This window comes from Lithobates pipiens, unplaced genomic scaffold (genome assembly GCF_037356315.1).
Source record: "Lithobates pipiens isolate NorthernLeopardFrog02 unplaced genomic scaffold, aLitPip1_a1.2 Scaffold_8, whole genome shotgun sequence".
Classification (NCBI taxonomy): Eukaryota; Metazoa; Chordata; class Amphibia; order Anura; family Ranidae; genus Lithobates; species Lithobates pipiens.
In genome coordinates, this window is record NW_027507903.1 from 677,527,285 (window position 1) to 677,542,000 (window position 14,716).

At 44.3% G+C, this 14,716-nt stretch overlaps 1 protein-coding gene across 1 annotated transcript in view; it reads left to right on the forward strand.

Moving 5' to 3' along the window:
* Positions 1–13,594, forward strand: part of LOC143962013 (asialoglycoprotein receptor 1-like) — a 100,917-nt gene extending 87,323 nt beyond the window's left edge. Inside the window, exons 9-12 of the mRNA XM_077471354.1 lie at positions 25–93; positions 1,420–1,571; positions 9,958–10,064; positions 12,683–13,594. Of these exons, the coding sequence (XP_077327480.1) occupies positions 25–93; positions 1,420–1,571; positions 9,958–10,064; positions 12,683–12,830 (476 nt within the window). The 3' untranslated portion in view covers positions 12,831–13,594. The remainder of the gene's footprint in view (positions 1–24; positions 94–1,419; positions 1,572–9,957; positions 10,065–12,682) is intronic.
* Positions 13,595–14,716: the final 1,122 nt, after the last annotated feature.

Here is a 14,716-nt window from a genome sequence, read left to right on the forward strand (position 1 = left end):
CTCCTAACATTTTGTGTATTTCAGCTTCTTTTTCCAGCGACATTCAGAGGATTTTGGGATTTATGGGGAAATTGGCAGAAGAGCTCCAGAAAAGTAAGTTTATCTTAAATTATTTCATCCAAAAATATTCCAAGGGTCCACAATACATCTACTGATGGCCGCACCTTTGTAAGTCCAGATAAAGATTAAAACCTCAATAAGTTATACTAGAGTTATAATTGTACGTTTTACATCACAAAAAGGATCAGAAAAAAATTCCAAAAATATTTCACCTCAAAATGATATGTGGAGCCCTGTATCAGGGGGGTTGTGTGGGGTGATCCTCACCTTGGAACAAGTCCATCCCAATGCTGTAATTCCAGTGTAAAGGGAAGCTGAGCCTCCTCTAAGTGGGAGTTCCAGTTACTTTCCTGGGTTCTTAAAGAGACCCTGTTATCAATTTAAAAAATGCAGGTAAAAAAACTCACCAAAAAAAAGCATTGTAAATATTTTGTTGCAGTGTTTTTCTGTTCCACAAACTTTTTTTTTTTATTTACTGCCCCCCCCCCCCCACAGCCCCCTGACTTCTTGCATGGTACAGGCAGAGGTAGAGGAACGAGGTTGACGTGTTTCACACGATTTAAGTGCTTTGTCAAAACCAAAATCATGTGAAACGTCTCAACCTCGTTCCTCTACCCATCCAGTGGTATTATGATGCTTTAATAAACTGATTGAACCGATGCATTTGTGTGGGTGTGCAGCCTATCCGATTCTTTTGGTCTACATGGTGCGCAGCTCACATCGTCTCTCTCCGTCTCTCTCTCTCTGTCTCTCTCTCTCTCTCTCTCACTCTCTCTCTCTCTCTCTCTCTCTCTCTCACCCTCTCTCTCACCTCTCTCTCTCTCTGTCTCTCTCTCTCTCTCTGTCTCTCTCTCTCTCTCTGTCTCTCTCTCTCTCTCTGTCTCTCTCTCTCTCTCTCTCACCCCCCTCTCTTTTGCTCAGACCCCCTCTCATGAATCTCCATGTTGGCACTTTGCAACACAAAACCAACTTTATTATTTCAGTTTGGGCACTCCGGCTCAAAAAAAAGGTTCACCGTCACTGATCTAGGACGTTTACAAAGTAATATTTTATGCCGTACTTATATGTTTTTAAATCTTTGTATGATGTTGTACTAATAAAAATATTACATCATTTTAAATCAATGTGTTGCGATAATAAGTGTCCTTTAAAATCCCATTAAGGGAAATTTACATATTTTTTTTAGTGATAAAGGGATGTTGGCATGTAGTAGAGTACCCCCATTGCCCCCACAAAATGTATGTCTGCATGCTGTGCCTGATCCCCTTTTATTATAATTTTACCATCTTGGCTAAACTGTACGGCTATAACCATAACAATCCAGCGTCACCCACCTAATCCTCTTTCCTGCTCCCTCAGGCTCCTCTAATCCATTATGCAGTGAGGGATGGAGACACTATGGACTCAGCTGTTACTACTTGTCTTCAGACAAAAAAACATGGAACGACACCAATGAAGACTGCGAGAGCAAGGGGGCCCACCTGGTGGTCATTAATGGCGAGGGAGAGCTGGTATGCACAGATATACACTTCCTATTGTATTAGTCCCACTGTCTGATCACATCACTGCCAGCAGTATTTGATTATTATGCTCCCAGCCTCACCCTGGGAAGAGATTGTCCAGTTTAGACATGTGCAATTCTTTTCATTCCAAACTCGTTTTTTTAACAAATTTTTACAAATTCATTAATTCAGAATTTCCATATTTCCGAATTTTTCAATTTGTGAAATTTCTGAATTTCCGGATTTCAAAATTTCCGAAATTTACGAATTTCCGAAATTTAGAATTTCCGAAATGTAGAATTTCCGAAATGTAGAATTTCCGAAATTTAGAATTTCCAAAAAATTTATAATTTCTGAATTTCCAAATTTCCAATTTTTGGATTTCTGAATTTAGAATTTTCAGATTTCCTGAATTTCCGATTTTCGGATTTTCGGATTTCCGAATTTAGAATTTTAGGATTTCTGAATTTCAGATTTCTGAATTTTGGATTTTTGAATTTCCGAATTTCTGTTTCTCGGATTTCCGAACTTTCGAATTTTGGATTTCTAAATTTCGGATTTTCGGAATTCCGGATTTTTCGGAAATTCGGAAATTCAAAAATCAGTAAAAAAGAAAGAAAATCTGTTTAATTCTAAATAATAACTAACTATTAAATTATAGGTATTGGAATTTCCTTTCGAATTTGTCTGTTAGTGAATGTAACAAATCCAAATTTATCCGAAGTTACGAATTAAATTATCTAAAAATGTTCATACATATTTGACTTGTTATGTCTAAACACTAGGGATGAGCCGACCACCCCCCCCCACCCGGTTCGGTTGGCACCAGAACCTGCGAACAGACCTAAAATTTGTGTGAACTTTAGAACCCTATTAAAGTCTATGGGACTCGAACGTTCACAATCTAAAGTGCTAATTTTAAAGACTAACATGCAAGTTATTGTCCTAAAAAGGGTTTGGGGACCCGGGTCCTATCAATGCAAAAAAAACCTTTTAAAAACGGCAGTTTTTTCAGGAGCAGTGATTTTAATAATCATTAAAGTGAAACAATAAAAGTGTAATATTCCTTTAAATGTTATACCTGGGGGAGTGTGTATAGTATGCCTGTGAAGGGGCGCATGTTTCCCGTGCTTAGAACTGTCCCTGCACAAAGTGTCATTTCTGCAGGAAAAAAAGTAATTTAAAATCACTCGCGGCTATAATGAATTGTCGGCTCCCCGTAATACAGAGAACACTCATTGAAAGTCATTGATAAAAAAAAAACAAAAAAAAACATGCGTGGGGTCCCTCCAAATTTAATTACCAGGCCCTTCAGGTCTGGTATGGATTTTAAGGGGAACTCCACGCCAAATTAAAAAAAAATTGGCGTGGAGTTCTCCCCAAAAATCCATACCAGACCCTTTATCCGAACACGCAACCTGGCAGGTCGCAGGAAAAGAGGTGGGGGACGAGAGATCACCCCCCCCGAACCGTACCAGGCCACATGCCCTCAACATTGGGAGGATGCTTTGGGGGTCACAGACCCCTTAAAGCACCTTGTCCCCAAGTTGATGAGGACAAGGGCCTCATTCCCACAACCCTGGCTGGTGGTTGTGGGCAGGGCCGCTGTTAGAAATCACGGGGCCCCATACAGCGTACCTGACAGGGCCCCTTGGCCCCACCCACAACCCCACACCTGGCTCCGCCCCTGACCCCATGCTGTAACGAAATCTGGGGGAAAGGTGGCAGGAGCTGAAACATGTAAGATGTTCCAAAAGGTGAACCTTTAAAGTGGTGTTACGCCCCCCCAAAAAATAAACATTAAAAGCCAGAAGCTACACATACTGCAGCTGCTGGCTTTTAATAAATGGACACTTACCTGTCCTGGAGTCCAACAATGTCGACACCCGCAGCAGATGTTTCCATCAGCTGTTGGGTGCTCCACCACCATTGTGGGTAAGGGAACCCGGCAGTGTAGCCTTTCAGCTTCACGCCGGAAACCCTACTGCACATGCGCGAGACCACGCTTCTCTCCCCTTTTGGCCCAGGGGCCATGGGAGGAGGAGGGAGCCCCATGGTGACATCACAGCTCTGTGGCAGGGAATCCTGGAAGTGGAAAAGAATAGCTGATACCTTACCCCCCCATTTCCCCCTCAAAAGGTGCCAATTGTGGCACTGGAGGGGGGAGGAATAAGATGAGCAGAAGTTCCACTTTTGGGTGGAACTCCGCTTTAATAACCATTATTATAAGTCAATTCATATCTGGACTCCTGTAGACCTACATGGGGCTTTCAATCATTCCACATCAGTGGCAGGTGGTGCTCAAAATTTATGAGGGGGCGCAAACAAACTGAAAATCATATGAACATCATATGCAGCTGTACCCATCAATTGCCGCCACTGTGCCATCATATGCAGTTACTGTACCCATCAATTTCCGCCACTGTGCCATCAAATATAGCTACTGTGCCATCAATTGCTGCTACTGTGTCATCAATTGCCACTACTGTGCCATCAATTGCCGCTACTGTGCCATCAAACTTAGCTACTGTGCCCATCAAACTTAGCTACTGTGCCCTCAAACTTAGCTACTGTGCCATCAAACTTAGCTACTGTGCCATCAAACTTAGCTACCGTGCAATCAAACGCAGCCACTGTGCCCATCATACACAGCTACTGTACCCATTGGTCCACAGGAAAAACTGACAGGCAGACCTGATTGCAAGGCTTGGGTGAAAAAAATCTTAAAGGGGAGTGATTTGGGGGTAGTAAAAATGCATCTTGGCTGCGTGTTTTTACTGTCCCTTCCCCCCATCACATGTGTAAAGCAGCATCTCACCATGTGCTCATGGTCATTATGATGATCAAAGCACAGCAGGTGCTCTATGGCTCTGTCAGTGTAACATGACTGTGTGGTGCTGACTTTCTTATGGCTGTGATCTGTTATATAGTGTGTAACACACAGTACAGCCATATATTAAGAAAGTCACCACCACACAGCATGTTACACTGACAGAGCCATAGAGAACCTTCTGTGCCCTGATCATCATAATGACCATGAGCACACAATGGGGAGTCAGGGGACTAAGCCTCAGCCTGTGTGATGTGTGATGTGTGTCAGTGTGTGTGATGTGATGTGTGTAGGGGAATTGCTTGCCTGTGGGACCAGGTAGATTACTCTCTCTTTCAGCCTCTTTCAGCCTCTCCTTCAGGCTGCAGCAGCCCGGCACTTATTGAGAGAAGGGAGCCGCATTATAATTGAATCCATCCACCCAGGAAAGCATACCGTGAGCACAAGGTACACAGATGCAGAGCAGGGATTGTATGCCTCCACCTGAAAATGGAGAAAAAGTCCCTCTTCTTCTCTCACCTCCTGGGCCCCTCTATTAACCTGATGGGGCCCAGAAAGGTACTATATACCTTGCCAATCAAGTAGAAGCAGGTTAATAAAGTTATTTAGCAAATTGTTTTTTTTAGCTAGAAATCTGCTCGGACCCCCCCTGCTGGCTGGGCCTGGTACAACAGGGCTGGTTGTACTGCCCTATCAGCGGCCCTGGTTGTGGGGGTCTGCGGGCGGGGGGGTTATCAGAATCTGGAATCCCCCTTTAACAAGGGGACCCCCATTTCCCGGCCCCCCCCCTTTTGAATTGGTAAGGGGTACAAAATTACCCCTACCTGTCAGGTCACCTAGAGCCCAGGTGACAGATGCACATCATAGGGTTTAGGAGTGCACCGCAAGGTTGTGGACCCTACGGCTGACTGCTGCGGACGGGGGTCAAGGTGATAGGAAGGCAGGGCTGCCAGAACACCAAGATGGATCCCACCGGGTTAGAGCGTAATATTCCCTGGGGTGCGGAGTCTAAGAGCCAGCAGGTGTTCACCAGAGCCTCGAGTGGTGAGGATGGACTTGGCTGCAACTGGCTCCAGGTCGCGACCCCCAGCTCACACCCACAGTAGGCAACAGGAGGATAGGGATGGTGAGGGACAAAGCCAAGGTCGGGGCCACAAGCAGACAAGAATAGTCGGGGACACGCCAAAAGGTCAGGATCACAGGCAAACAGGGATAGTCAAGGACACGCCAAAGTCGGCAACGGAAAACAGTAGAAGAGCACACGGCAGGTAACAGGAAGCTAACACACAAAGGTTGATCAGCAGGATTGGCTTGTAGTGCACAGGTTAATATTTAGTTGTCTGATAGGAGCTAGGGTGGAGCCATGCCAGAGGATGGATTATAAAAGTAGTCAGGTGAGGGTCAGGTCAGGTGAGGGTCAGCTGGTCTCTAGCAATGAACACATGGAGACAGGTAAGCAGACGAACTCTATTGCATAACCATGACACTACCATTTCACAAAGAAAGTGTAAAATAATGTTAAAAAAGACAAACACACTTTTGAAAAAGTCCTTTATTAAAAATAAAAAAAAATGAAAAAAAGATTCCAGCGGTGGTAATCCAGGGTTCTAAGCACGGGAAACGTGCGCCCCTTTACAGGCATACTATACACACCCCCCAGGTACGGCCGTTTTTAAAACTTTTTTTGCATTGATCCATGTCCCCTGGAGCAGGACCCGGGTCCCCAAATGCTTTTCAGGACAGTAACTTGCATATTAGCCTTTAAAATTATCACTTTAGATTTTGAACGTTCGAGTCCCATAGACTTTAATAGGGTTCTAAAGTTCACATGAAGTCTGTTCACAGTTTCTGGTGCGAACCGAACCGGGGGGGGGGGGGGGGGTGTTCGGCTCATCCTTAGTGGGGCAGTAGATCTCTACTACACACAGGGTTCGTTCTGACGAACGTACGTTGATCCTGTGTGCGTATACGTGAACCTCAGGAAGCCACAGTGCAGAGGTCAAACACATTTTGACACTTCCATTTTATATGAAAAAAAATGCACGAAAAAACGATACATTGATGTTCACAAACGATTTATTGTTCGAAAATCGTTACTTACCTGATGGCGTGATCGTTTGCTCCCACGAACGTATGTTCGTCTTTCGAAAGCCCACTCAGCCGATTTTTGGTATAGTGTATGGCCAGCATTAGTCCGTAATTCAATATTGAATTGACAAACCCTTTGCAGCTTCAACTCTTCTGGGAATGCTGGCCACAAGGTTTAGGAGGCTATGGGAATGTTTGACCATTCTTCTAGAAGCACATTTGTGAGGTCAGGCACTGATGTTGGATGAGAAAGCTTGACTTGCAGTCTCCGATGTCCAGAAGGTTTTGAAGTGTGTCTATGGGAATGTTTGACCATTCTTCCAGAGCATTTGTGAGGTCGGGCACTGTTGTTGGATGAGAAGGTCTGTTTTGCATTCTCCACTCTATTTCATCCGAAAGATGTTCTATCGGGTTGAGGTCAGGACTCTGCGTAGGCCAGTAAAGTTCCTCCACCCCAAACTCGCTCACCCATGTGTTTATGGACCTTGTTTTGTGAACTGGTGTGCAGTCATGTTAGAACAGAAAGGGGCCATCCCCAAAATGTTCCCACAAAGTTTGGAATTGTCCAAAATGTCTTGGTATGCTGACGCCTTAAGAGTTCCCTTCACTGGAACAAACGGGCCAAGCCCCACACCATAATCCTCACTCCACCAAATAATTTGGACCAGTGCACAAAGGAAGGTCCATGAAGACATTGGAGATGGGGGCCGGGCGCATTGATTAGGGGGGCGGTGCCCCTGTACCCCTAATGGATCGGCCGCCACTGCAATCCAGTGCTCCTCATCTCTTTTAGTGTTACAATGACGACTTGATGGAGGTTCTGGTTCCTTCCCAGTATATTAAAAAGTAGAAAGAAAAGGTTTTGGATGGAGTTCTAGCCAGGCCACTGGCATGTTTAGGAGGTCAGCAAGGAAAACCTACATTCTTCTCTAATTATAGGTTTCCTTTAGGGAAAAAAAAACAACTTTCTTATGGATATCCTTCTGGCTTCATGGTTCAAGTATTACCAATACACCTGAGTAATAAAAAAAACCTCTTTATTCCATGAATGGGAAATGATCTCTGAATGGAGGATAAGTGGATGATTGTTAGGTCTGCCCCATCCATTCATAGTTGGTGTTCCATTCATAGAAGCTGTAGTATAGCTTCTATGAATAGATGAATTGAGCAGCTGGGTGGAAAAGGAGGCCATAGTCAATGAATGCCTTTAATTGTGTTAGAGTCTACCATGGGGGATGGGGGGCATGAATGGTGGTGGTCGCACAAAGTGGTGGCACAGCATTGAAACTTTCACTATCGTGGCACGTTTGTGACTCTTGGACTCGTTTGTTTATATTATTTATTTACTGTTCATTTCATTTAAGCGCAACAAACTTGTTCACCTGATTGTATTTCAAGCAGAAGCAGATAACAGGGAACAGGACAAATCACAGAACACTGTAGATGAGACAGCACTGATCCTGGGTACTGATCCAGCTTAAATAGCCCATTTGGCGCCCTTACCTGTCCCGAGATGCTCCGCGCACATGTGTGCACGCACGCACATATTTGTTGAAATTCCGGACATGCACATATACGTTCGTGCATTACCACGCACTAATGCGCCTCTTCTTCCAGATATTCGGGGAACAGGGATTTGTCTACTGCTATTATTCTGTTTTCTGGCAGAGCCTTCCTGACAGCTCCCAAACTGAACCAAAGCTCCGTGTGTCCATTCAGACATGGAGCCGTGGCCCAGCACCACCCCTCTTTCTCCTCATTGGCTGGCTGACTGCCTTTAATTGACAGCAGAGGGAGGCAATGGTGCTGCGCTGCTGTCTCAGCCAATGAGGAGGGGAGTCCTGGGCAGCAAAGACACTATTGCAACATTGTTGCATAGAATGCACCTTCTGCCTGTACAATCACTGATTTTATTATCAAATTCCTTAAAACCATAGTACCATCATTAACCACTACAATACCGGGCACTTTCACCCCCTTCCTTCCCAGCCCAATTTTCAGCTTTCAGCGCTCTAGCGCTTTCAGTGACAATTGCACGGTCATGCTACACTGTACCCAAATGAAATTGTTATCATTTTGTTCGCACAAATAGAGCTTTATTTTGGTGTTATTTATTCACGACTCCGTTTTTTTTTTTTTGCGATATAAGCGCAAAAATAGCGGAAATTTGGAAAAAAAACAATATTTTCTTTTTTCTATTTGAAAAGAAATCCAATAAAATCAAATTTTGTCATAAATTTAAGCCAAAATGGATTCTGCTACATGTTTTTGGTAAAAAAAATTTCGTTAAGTGTATAATAATTGGTTTGTGTGATCACGGACATATGTACGCAAATGATCATGTACATATGTGTGCAGGTGATCACGTACATATGTGTGCAGATAATCATTGGGACATGTGATTTTAGTGGGACATATGTGGGGGACATGTTTTTATTATTAGGGACATGTGTTTTTATTATTTGGGGACATGTATGTTTTGGGGACATATGTGTTTTGGGGACATATGTGGGTTGTGTGTTTACACTACACTGATGATCAGTGAGTAAAAAGCTGTAAAAAGCAGCCCATACTCACTGATCATCAGCCGGCTGCAGCGTTCTGCTCTCCTCTCCTCAGCGGTGACTTCCGTGTGAGGAGAGGAGAGCCGATTGCCTAGCAACCGGCTGTTTGTTTACATCACATGACGGCCGTGATTGGACACGGCCGTCATGTGATCAGGAGGGCCAATCACAGAGCCCTCCTGCCGATCTAAGATGTGCCGTGTCCGGGTGACACGAGCACATCGGGATCGCGCCGCTGCGTGAGCGCACGCGCGCGCGATCCCGCTACTCCTGAAGGACGTTCCTGAACGGCCTGTCAGGAGTAGACGGCTCCCACCCGGCCGTATATATGCATTGGCCGGGTGGGAAGTGGTTAAAATCAAGTCAACAGAATAAACTGGTCACATCAAACAGGTAGCAATTGTAAAATACTGTACAAAGAAGCATATAGACCTGACGCGTTTCACAAAAAATTGCTTCCTCTGGGTTTCACGCTTGATGATGACCTGCTGAGATATATGAAAAACACTCAACACCACAATATGAATGCAATCTACTCATTGGGGGGAGAACCTCTGGTGGGAATCTAGGATGGAAAAGGACCTGGGGGTCCTAGTAGATGATAGGCTCAGCAATGGCATGCAATGCCAAGCTGCTGCTAACAAAGCAAACAGAATATTGGCATTAAAAAGGGGATTAACTCCAGAGATAAAACGATAATTCTCCCACTCCCACCATGACGTTGCCTCCGGGGGAAGATTACATTTGTGTTGGGGTGTGACGTGTTCTCATCATTTTAGTGGATTTCCTCCCGGTTCCCCAGTTTCCTACCTAAACCCTAAAATATAAAGGTAGCCCAACTGTCATGTGACCTAATCAGCCATTGTGTGTATAATTCATCTTCTAACAACTTCTATATTTTGTCTTTCTTAAGAATTTTCTGCGTGGGATCGCAAACCAACAAACCTTGTGGATCGGTCTAACAGATGCGGATGGAACCTGGAGATGGGTGGATGGAACGCCTTATGACATAACTCCAAAGTAAGACATAGAAACCTCAAATATCGGAATCCTTCTCACATATCTCTAAGATCTGGCAAAATGATCTGAAAAGGTGGCACACCGATGGATCCTTGAGCACATTGTTAAGACTTTAATTCACTCCACCCAGTGCTGTACAATACTTTCCACCCAGAAAACAATAATGAAATGGAGTGATAAGAATCAGGGGTAGATGTGTTTTTTTAGTGAAGTCCATGCCAGGTTTAAGGGCCTGGTAGCCCACTTTTATAAAAACAGATTAATGTAAAGTCCATAAACTTTCCCAGCTCACAGCATAAACAGGCAAAAAATATTAAGCCACCTGGATCTTTCTTCAGCAGTACTTCTGCTCTTAGTAATGTGTCCCTCAGACCAACGTCTCTTCAATGCACATATCTTCAATCCCATCAATGCACACAGCTCCTCATTAAGGCACACAGCTCCTCATTAAGGCACACAGCACCTCATTAAGGCACACAGCTCCTCATTAAGGCACACAGCTCCTCATTAAGGCACACAGCTCCTCATTAAGGCACACAGAGATACTGGCTCACACCTGTCTCCTAAGGTGAAGCCCTGTCTCCAGAATGGGAGCGCACCTCCCTCCTGGCTGGAGCCCTGAAATGTTCTCAGTCCTTCACACACACCCTGCTGGTCTTCAACAAAACCCAGACACTGGGTTGGAGGTTTCTTCTCTCCCAAGGCACTTTGACATCTCCAAACGTTCAGGAATACCAAAATCCCGGGAAAGTTGTAAAAATCGTTTTCTCAGCTCAAAATCCACACTCCGGAGGCCCGCACTCTGCACATGTGTGAACCCTGTGCCGTTTTTCAATCATTTTTCCAGTGGCAGGGCCTCAGTGCATGTTTATTAATAATCTATGAGTCAGTCTTTATGAGGAACCCCTTTTGAGCAGAACATACCAGTGGGGGGCTGGGTAGAGGGACTGACTCTGTAATAAAAGGTTCCAGCGGGGTGTCGCCTCTTCTCCTGATCGATGTACTTGATTTTCACCCTCTTGCCTCTTTGTGTGAGTGAAAGGTGAGTATCCTGAAACCTGTGGATCCTATTGGAAATGCTTTCATATCCTTAAAGTGATACTAAAGTTTCATTTTTTTTCTTTAAAAATAAAAAACATGTCATACTTACCTGCCCTGTTTAATGGTTTTGCACAGAGCAGATCAGGATCCTCCTCTTCACGGGTCCCCTATCAACGTTCCTGGCCCCTTCCTCTTGTTGAGTGCACCCACAAGGGGGCAGACACAGAGGCATTGTTTATCCCCGCCCCTCTCTCTCCTCATTGGCTGACTGACTTTGATTGACAGCAGCAGGAGCCAATAGCATCATACATCTGTCTCAGGCAATGAGGAGGGAGAGTCCCAGGCAGCCAAAACACTCCTACAAAATCGCTGGTTGGAGATGGGGCTCAGGTAAGTATTAGGGGGGCTGAGGGAGGCTGCTGCACACAGAAGGCTTTTTTATCTTAATTAGGGATGGGCAGAACGCCCCCCGGTTCAGTTTTTTCTCTCCTTCCTGAGCCATGCAAGACCACATGATCTTAACTTGGAGGGATGCCATGCCAGGGAGGACCCTCTGGAAAAGCACCTAATCCTCATGTTGATGAAGATAAGGGTCTATTCCTCATGACCGTTGCCAATGGTTGTGGGGGTCTGTGTGGGGAGCTCATCAGAATTTGTAAGCCTGTTAAAAATATGGGGGCATACATATATCACCTCCCCTCAATGAGTAGGTGGTGCATATTAACTGTTTAACTGTTTTTAAAAATTAAAATACCCAAAAAAGAGCCTCTCCTTGTAAATCCATCATCAATCAGGATGCCCTACGCCTGCTGGCTTGTCAGAATTAAAAACTGGTTTGACCTCATGTACATGACTAATCCCAATGGTACTGCTTGCTGAATGACAGTTCCCTGAGCTGTCATCAGCTATATAAGGGAAGGGGAGGGCAAAGTAGTGACATCATTGACAAAATATGGCCAATGACAGTTGCTGTTACCCATGTGAGTAAGATGCCAGAGATGGTTGCTAGGGATGCAGCGGGCACCAGCGCTTGCTGCTTCTTTAGGAACCACTGACAGCAGGAAGCTGTTATATATAGAAGCTGTAGAAATACCACTTCTATAGATGATTCTCAGCTCCCAGGGCAGAGGGGACCAAACGTTTGCCCATTCTTCCAAACACTCTAACAGCCTAGGTTTAAGCCAAACTATTGGCTCATCCCTACTCCTCACATAGCCAATGTAGGAAAGAGATGAGGGAAAGAACTCCTCACATAGACCAATAGGTAAAGGAGTGAAGGAGAAGAACTTCTCACATGAAGGACCTGGAGGAGAAAACTTCACATATTCAATCAGGGAAAGAGGTGGAAGGAAGAACACATCACATAGCTAGGGGCTATGTATGAATGGGGTTGGCCACCACTGATCTAACCTTAGTAGATTGTACCATTGAATTGTAGTGTGTGGTCAATTCTCTTGCAGCCGATCACAGTTGTTGGGCTCACACCTTTTAAATCTAATTTTTTAGCATTTCTGAGGTCCCAGTTCTGCTCAGTTCCTGTATTGGTCTAAACCCTTATTGTCACTTCTGTCCTTCAGGTTCTGGGAGAAGGATCAGCCCGATGATTGGCAGGATCACGGTTTCGGAGGAGGGGAAGACTGTGCTGAGTTAAGGAGTGGATATGAATGGAATGATGGTTACTGTTTTCAAAAAATAAAGTACATCTGTGAGAAGAAGATCTTCTGATATGGACTGAAGGACACCAGAGGACACCTTATATCTTTATCTTCTGTACCTTTGTTGCTCCTCCATCATACTACAGCCATATAGAATATACTACTGTATAATAAAATGCTGCAGGATATGCTGGGACTTGTTGTTCTTCTAGAATTGACGGATCTCAGAGCGTCCAATCTGCTGTTTTTCCAACCTTTTCTTTAGTCCTGCACAGTTGTATAGGGTCTTGTATTTCACCACATGCTATGAGCGTCTCACAATGTGCATTAGAAGCTACAAAGAGTCAGATAGAGCCCTGCCTGATTTCTTGGCTGGAGGAGGTCCAGTGTCACCTAGGTCTCTTCTCTCCAGCCTGAGTGTCCCTGACCCACCATAAGTCATTCACTGAATTTCAGTTCTTTCAAACATGGAGGCTCAGCATCACATGTGGGTGTTATCTAGGGTGATCTGCATGCAAACCAGTGAGTCACCCTCCTTCTTGAGACGTACCATTTCACATGTTATCAACATGGGGGGGGGGGGGGGGTAACTTGCCAGAGGGGACAAGGTCTTTAACCAATTTGATACAGGGCACTTTCACCCCCTTCCTGCTCAGGCTGATTTTCAGCTTTCAGCGCTCTCTCATTTTCAATGACAATTGTGCGGTCATGCAATGCTGTATCTAAATGAAATTTTTATCATTTTTTTCACATAAATAAAGCTTTCTTTTGGGGGTATTTTATCCCCACTGCGTTTTCTACTTTTATCTAAATAAACAAAAAAAAGATGGAAAATTCTGGAAAATAATGTGTTTTTCTTCATTGCTGTTATAAAACTTTGCAAAGAAATAATCGTTTTTCATAAATTTAGGCCAAAATGTATTCTGCTCCATTTCTTTGGTGAAAATAACACAAATCAGTGTATATTATTTAGTCCATAGGAAAGTTATAGAGTTCACAATCACAAACTATGGCAACTATGATGGCCAATCTCGTTTCTTAAGGCCTGAAGACATCAGGACAGTACAAATACCCCCCAAATGACCCCTTTTTGAAAAGTAGACAGTCCAAGGTATTTAGTAAAAGGCATGGAAAGTTTTTTGAAGTTGTAATTTATGAAAACTTTTTGAGAAAATGAAGAAATAAAAAAAAAAAAATCACAATTTTTTTTTATTTTTACATACTACATAGAAAATTTTTGTGACCAGAACAACCCAGTGTTACCATAGTTACACTATAGTACTCTGGGAGGTGATCGGGATTTTTTTTTACACACTATGATTGCTTATAACAGTGAATATTACTGTTTTAAACAACCATTTTTTTGTAAATGAAATCTATTTATTCAGTGTTTACTATTGTGAACCGCAGTAAATGTAGGCAGGTGCAGCAGTCTATTTTCTCCTCTGCAGGTGGCGCTCCCCCCCCCCCGCAATGGCATTGCAGCTAAAGAGGAAGTCAAGAGGGACATGGTTCCTCTATGGTTTCCTGGGTCACTGGGAAAGCTACCCGATTGGATGCTGCTGCCCCATGTGACTCCAGCAGCCATCATGGGTCAGGCAGAGCCTATTTTAGGCTCTGACACCCAGGTTTGGCGTTCATTTGAGAGTGGATAGCGATGGGACAGGTTAGGGATAGAACTAGTGGCAGGAAAAAGTTCCAGGTGAGGAGGGAAAGTGTAGATGTCTCTGGACATCTTCCCACTTGGGCAAGAGACTCTGCCCCCCCTAACAGGTTCTGTTAGTAAGGCTGTAACCTGCTCTCTACAAGCTGTTGGGACCCATGACTGTTCCCGGTTGGGCCATCTTCCCACTGGGTTTATTGTGAACTGTCTCTGCATTATCTCAATACAAATTCTTTTCATCGCACTTAAGACTGTGTGTGTTATTACCGTGGCATCATGCTGCACCCCATCTA